The sequence below is a fragment of the Scomber scombrus genome, chromosome 23 (genome assembly GCF_963691925.1).
Source record: "Scomber scombrus chromosome 23, fScoSco1.1, whole genome shotgun sequence".
Lineage (NCBI taxonomy): Eukaryota > Metazoa > Chordata > Actinopteri > Scombriformes > Scombridae > Scomber > Scomber scombrus.
Window position 1 is genome coordinate 8,633,379 of NC_084992.1, and position 7,053 is coordinate 8,640,431.

Here is a 7,053-nt window from a genome sequence, read left to right on the forward strand (position 1 = left end):
ATTACTATCTACACCTGTGCTTTTGCTGCCTTTAAAAGGCAAAAAATGTCTGCACATAAAAAGGGTCTTAGACCACCCTTGGATTTGTGTGATTATGTGTCATTGTATTTGTTGTAGTTTTAATGTTCAATAATTGTAGAAATAATGTTTGTAACAAATGTGCAAAAGTGAACTTGTAGTTGTTTGTGCTTGCCTCTTAATCACATAACCTTAAAATACCTTCTAAAAACAATTGTTAAGAATGTTAATTTGAATAATAAGAAGAATCGTAACTGACTGACCACGATCTTGTTTGGTTAGCAAGAAGGGCTTGTTTCCTATTACTGTAAATAATTATAACAGGAGTTGGATGAATATGAGTTACGTGCTGTAATTCTTCATAATTCTCTCTTTGAAATCATTATACCAAATGAGTTCACATATTCATCCACAGTACATGATGCATTTCAGTAAAGAATGAGTCAAGAATCTTTAATAAAATGATAGCAAAAATTAAAAAAAATTACAAAATGTAATTATAGTCATTCATGTGCATGTTATTTAATACAGAAAGATTTGCACAGACACAGACAAAAAGCATTTAAAAATATAACGAGTATAGTAGTTGCACTAGAAGACAACATTTTGAAAATATAATCTCTATATTTACAGAATTTACAACACCTAACCCTAACCCTGTTAATAAAATATGTATATATACTGTGTGTATATATATATATACACACACACACGCACATATATATACAATATGATAAAGGAGGGTGCAATATTGACTTTTTATACTCAATACACAATAGTATTCACAGAATTTACAGAAAGCATTGTGTCATTTGCCATTTCCAAATATTACGCTGATCAATGTATCTTCATCAACTTGAAATTTTGACATTTCATGTTGTACCTTGTGATCCCCTATGAAACTTCTTGGTAGGGTGACACTGAGGAGTTCCCCATACGATTAAACTGGATCTTGTCATACACAGTCTGTGGCTGAAAAACAGAAAATGTCACAATGTTAAATAATTTACTTCTAAAACATTGAAAAATGAGGAATAAATGTCATAAGAATAATTTCATCATTTAGGATCTCTCAGCGATTGCATGATTGGATCTGTGAGCAGTGTATAACAATTCAAATTATCTACCAAATTTTTATCATAATGTGCATAATTGTATGTTCAGAAAATGTTTTGAGCTATCAGCAGTCATTCCATCAGTGTGAGTTACTTTTTCATGAAAAGCAGTAAAAATCTCTTCAAACTTGATGTTCACAGAGTTACAATTATGTAATCATGTCATATCATGTGTGAAAGGAAGGGAATCAAATTGTCGGCACAAATTCAGTCTCAACTGCAAGAACAGCAGACATGAGACATGAAAGTTTTGCTCTTACCGCAGGTGTGAATGCGTTGGTTCTGTTATCAATGGTGTCATACAAAGAGGATGGCTTCATGGTAATTGTCCGCTGCAAGTTGAAATGTGCATTCATACAAGGACAAATATCACAGAGACAAAGAGAAACAGCAAAGTGGTTAAAATATGCATGCTCTGTGTATGTACACATGTCATCAAAACAGAGACAGATAGTTTATGCAGAGCAGTGTGTGAACAGTGAAGCATACTCACATCTGGAGGTGCAACATCAGTGATATCAGCATACACTGTAAGGTCATGTGAGTCGCTGCCTGGTGGTAGATTTTAATGCACAAATAAGACCAAATAAAATTCAGAAAATAAAATAATTTTAACAGCGTCATTTTTTTTAAGCACGCGATTTACACGTGCACGTTGTGTTTGACCATTGTCCCGGCCTGTAGTTTGGAAAATGGAAGTGATGCAGCAGTAACGTTTTGATAAAAAGCAGAAATGGAGAAAGAAAAAAAGAAATAAATATATATATATGATTATCATTATGGTGCAAAAGACCCATATTCAGCAGTTTCTTACTTGCTTGTCTTTGTTTGCGCTGACGAACACACACAGCTATACCAACTGCGACCATGATAAGCATCAGAGAACTTCCTGCTGCCACACCCACGAAAATGATAACTGCAATGAAAGGTATTACCACTGCTATTACTATGACTGACACTTATTACATACTTAATAAATACTACTACAATAATAAAAGCAAAAAAGGGCTAAAAAAAAAACATTGGTAAAAGCAAATGATTTCATTAGTCTCAAATGCCTTTATCATCTTTATAATCACTGTGATGTTCTGCTCATCCTGTGCAGCTGTTTTATCTTTCATCAGGTTCACATGATGGATATCCGAAGCATTAATAACTCAAACTCAAGATCTCCTCTTCAGTGTGTATACTACCATATCTCTGCAAGCATTAGTAATTTGACTGGTAATATTTGAGTTTTAGATTTAAAAAAAGAAATTCCGAATATATTTAATAGCAAGGTATTTAAAAATATCTGTATTTTAAATTATAACCAGTCAGAACTACATTGTACAACTATCTGGAATTAACATTTCAGATTTTATTCAAAATTAAACTGCAGATATCTTTCATTTGACGCTTCATATGACTTAATAGTTAAAACAATGTCTAATACTGGTTGCCCTGTTCAGAATGTGATTACTTTGAGATAATGTTATTTTAAATGTAATTGCAGAGATGGATATCTTACATATATTGCACATAGTCACATGAAAGCATTTCTATGTATATCATTGAAACATATCATAAAAATATCAAAAAACACTTAAGAATTCAACACCAAGGAAGTATATTAATTATAATAATAATAATTACGTGCACATACCTTTTCTATTCTGATCTGTGGAAGTATTGTTACTACACTTCACTGTGTGGGATGCAGATGTTTCACTGACAGCATTGAAAATTGTGCAGGTGAATTCGATGTCTCCATCCTCTGGCTGGATATTGTACTGTAGCCTGGAGCCGCTGTGAGTTTCACCCCTCACGGTCCAGTTGTAAGAGACCTTTGTATGAGATGCTGCTCTGCACTCTCCCACAACCGTACAGGATTCATTAGAAGAACGTGAGGTGGAATATACAGTCAGGGAAGGCTGCTGCGTTATGATCTCTAACGGTGCTATATATAGAGAGAGAGAAAATAAGAGATTATTAGACATTATTTTTGTACATATAAAACACCAACTAATGCATGTTGAGCAGAACTTGTTTGACAGAATCCCCTTAAATCCTGTTTATGTTGGGAAACTGTTTTTGACCTCTATAGTGTGCTCTCAAAGCTTCAAAAGCTCCCACAAATCACAAATATGAATAAATTAAATAAAATGCTCAAAGAAGTATTTTGAGCCTTAGATCAAAGATGCTAAAGGCAATAAAAATGTAATTTGGCCCAAAAATAAATTATAAATCAGCACCATTTATTTATTTAGTCTCAGGAAAGAAAAAAGGTACAAGGTGATAACAAAGTGGGAAATACATAAATCCTCTGCAATACACCAATAATGTCACTTAATCTCCCATTTTTCCTACATGGATCATTAAGTAGTGAAGGTGCTGACTTTTTGGGACATGCAGCTTTAGTCTCAATATATTAGCATGATATCCAGTATATAGACATCAAATCGCATGTTACAAATTCAAGACCCTTTTACAGACTCCTAGATTTAAAACAAATAATAAAAACATCAAAACATCAGCTGAAGAAGGCTGTTTTAACCAGCACACAGAGCTAGATCAAATCAGCTAGCAACACTCGTCATTTCAGCCAACAAAATACAGTCAGCAGCTAGAAATGAGATGCCAGCTTTGCCACCAACATTTAACGCTAATGGGCTTTCAGGACAGAATGACATTCATGTATGAATAATAGTCTATTGTAAATAGGTAAAAACGTATTAGGACACTTGATTGACAGAAACAGAAGCAGCTTACCATGAACCTGCAGAGTGATGTAGACTGTGTCCCTTTGCTTATCATTCACCTCTGAAGTCAAACTGTAAACACCAGAATCTTGAGGAGTCAGTCTTCTCACTGTTAAACTGTAATCTAGGTTTAACTCTACTCTGCCTATAAACTGAGGATGTTTAGCGTCACCTATATCCATGTCTGCTACTTTTGTATTGTTATATTGCCAAATTGCTACTGTGACCCCTTCAGTTGGTAAACATGATGAAAGCTCCACAGTGTCTCCAACTTTTTTATTAATGATACGATCACAACTGGAAGCCTCCACATCTGAAACACATGAGCAAACAACAGAGTGAGTATAATCTGTCTGAAAGGTTATTGAAACATTTGTTTCTTTAAATTACTTAAATCCACAGTGAGTATTCCTGGTATGCAAAGTGTAACAGTACACGTTGATGTAGCACAACATAAAGTAGCAGTAGCATAGCATTACATTCATGACATACATGATGTGACATAGCTTAAAATAATTACATTGCATGACAACATTACATTAATGAAATGATGAGCAGCATACAAAATGTTGTCCTTCAGCACTTTGCTTGTTTCCTGTCCATACCCACAGTTACCTTTGTTTTCTTTTAACAGTGACCTGAGCTTTTCCTTAAAGAGACCGTCCAGACATGTTGTAATATACATAAAGAATACTGTTGTATGTGTCTAACATACATTTTTTAAATGAAAAAACAGTCCAATTACTTCATTAAAATGCTTAAATTACAAGATTTAATAAATGTGCAAATATTATTCCTTTCAGAAGTTGAACTACTTGGCACAAGATGTCTCCTACTTCACTGTAATGTCCGTTCTTCGAGTATGTGCACTGGAGGTTTTTAAGTCTGCACATCATTCTTTTATAAGTTGCATACAGGACCACGATTAAGTCCAAACTAGTTGTGATGTCACAAATCATGCTAGCAGGTACACACCTTAAATTCCCAATCTCAATAAACACAGAGAAACTTTCCACTTTCAGCAGACGAGTGTGAAAACAGCTTTCTACTGTCAAAACTCTGCACATACATCATTCTGCACAATGAAACTCAGACATCCTAGTGAAGTGTGAAGTACCTTAACTGAACCATATTAAGTTTACATAACCTTATATCAGCCACTGGGGCAGAAAATAAAGAGATGAGGAGATGAGTTGTTTTTTAAATCAGATTACTAATAACCAGATTTGATTTTCAACTAAACACATAATTGCAAAATAAAATATAAAAGGCTCAGTGTTAGCGATAGATAGTCAGGTTGACCAACTGAACCTTTAGAGTAAGAAACCTGCCCCCCACAACAGTAGTCTCCATGACGACAATAGCTGACACACTAACCAGTGCACCATTACCCCAAAAAAACAAAAGCTGTGACCACAGACTCTACGTAGATGACAATGGCAACAGTAAAGCTACCTGTATGTAAATGTACATCATTTTCGGTCAGTGCGGCTGCTGCTGGTGGGCTACTCAGGAAATGTACAATTCATCTGCTGCTGTAGTGTGTGGGAGCTAAACAACTGTTTCAGCCTTCAGATACGTGGTTGCTGTCAGGCCTGACAAGTGTATCCAAGTAACAAATATAGACTTGCTACCAAATAAATATTGACACCATATTAAAACTGTATCTTTCAAATGTGAATAAATGACACCTTTTTTTAATTAGTGCTGATGTAATCTCCCACTTCTGCAAATGTTGAAATATCCACACCCCCCTTGTTCCTCTCTAAGCAGCTAATGTTCATCTCTACAGTAAACGATCTGAATTCAATATAAAGGTATGATAACATATAAGATATATAACACAAGTATATTTAGCTCCAACTGGCAATCCTCTTTTTAAGAAGTCAAAGAGGAAGTGAAGGAAAGACAGAGGATGAATCATTCCAGAGTTGCATCAACATTTTGAAGTTTTTTGCCAAGCAGATGCAGCAGGAAATTTGCTGACGCAGTGCACCACAAAACACAAAGTCTATCCGCAAATAAAGAATCACAAACAAATAAACAAATACTCAAACCTAAAATAAATAAATGGGTAGTTCACATTTTGAACAAATACTGTGCACCATTAGCACATGACTTTTTGTTAAGAGAGAAGGAAAACATGCTTTTTAAGAGTTGAAGATATGGTTCCTTGAATGTCCTCATTCTCAAATCAGCATATTATTACAATAGCTTTGAAGCCACAGCTGCATTTTGAATTGGTGCATTTAGATGTAGTTTTCTTGCAATTGCACAAGTGCAAAAACTGAAGGCATCTTCCTAGGAAGACACGTCATTTCCCCAGATGCACATTCAGTACATTCTGCAATCTTGACTTACATGCTTTATTCTGAGCTCATGACAGGCAAACAAATACCTTTAAAAACAGTAAAACTACATAAACATACTGAGCAGAGGTGTACATACCATGGAGGAAAGCCCAAAGAAGTAGCACAGCACTGTGTTTAAGGACGTAGCTCAGGCAACAGCCAACCATCTTGGTGGCAAGAGGAACACGTCTGTTTCCTCCTCTGGTCTACCAAACTCTGAGACAAGTGACAAGCAGGAAAAAAAGAGAGAGCGAGCGAGCGAGTGAGTGAGGGGGTGGAGAGTAGTTGAAGTTTCTGTTAATATAGAAGCCTGGCCTGGTCTGATATACTGCGAGGTAAAACGGATGCACATTAGAAATAACAAAACTGGAAAATATTAAAAGAGTTCAATAAAACTAAATCGACCCGATCTTTAGCTAAATCACTGCCGTCTATTGTGTATTCGATTGAACTATAACTATCACACTGTGAGGTTTTACAATCAGATATCCAAAATAAACGTTCAAGATTACCTTTATGACTGTATGCTACAATCACTGGTAAGCCTGACCATATTTTTAATCTTATATTCACCTCTACATGAAGTAACTTTTGCTAAGAAACAATCTATCTATAAGCAACTGCAAGCAAGCTCTACTGAGCTGTGTGAATAATTGAGGCCTGTGCCTTTTTTCTGATAGCCTTTGAGAAAGAGGATATGAGCCATCATGCATGTCACCATGTTGAAATCATTATAATGTCACGCATGATGAAGATTCTCAAAAATATATGTAGCATCATTTGACAGATCTGTTTGCAATGCAACCTGCAGTAAGTGCAACCTCAACC

At 35.3% G+C, this 7,053-nt stretch overlaps 1 protein-coding gene across 1 annotated transcript; it reads right to left on the minus strand.

Moving 5' to 3' along the window:
- Positions 1-674: 674 nt before the first annotated feature.
- LOC134005651 (SLAM family member 7-like) lies at positions 675-6,771 on the minus strand. Its single transcript, XM_062444598.1, has 7 exons — positions 6,323-6,771; positions 3,885-4,187; positions 2,779-3,072; positions 1,948-2,049; positions 1,627-1,685; positions 1,394-1,465; positions 675-990 (listed from the first exon to the last, which is right to left on the minus strand). The coding sequence occupies exons 1-7, from the start codon at positions 6,390-6,392 to the stop codon at positions 913-915; spliced, it is 978 nt and encodes a 325-aa protein (XP_062300582.1). The 5' UTR covers positions 6,393-6,771; the 3' UTR covers positions 675-912.
- Between the last annotated feature and the right edge of the window lie 282 nt (positions 6,772-7,053).

Excerpts from the sequence above, each read along its gene's own strand:
- LOC134005651 (XM_062444598.1), bottom strand. The coding sequence starts at position 6,392 with ATGGTTGGCTGTTGCCTGAGCTACGTCCTTAAACACAGTGCTGTGCTA. Across the intron at positions 4,188-6,322 it reads TCTTTGGGCTTTCCTCCATG|ATGTGGAGGCTTCCAGTTGT; the intron begins GTATGTACACCT and ends CATGTGTTTCAG. Across the intron at positions 1,466-1,626 it reads CTGATGTTGCACCTCCAGAT|CGGACAATTACCATGAAGCC; the intron begins GTGAGTATGCTT and ends TTCAACTTGCAG.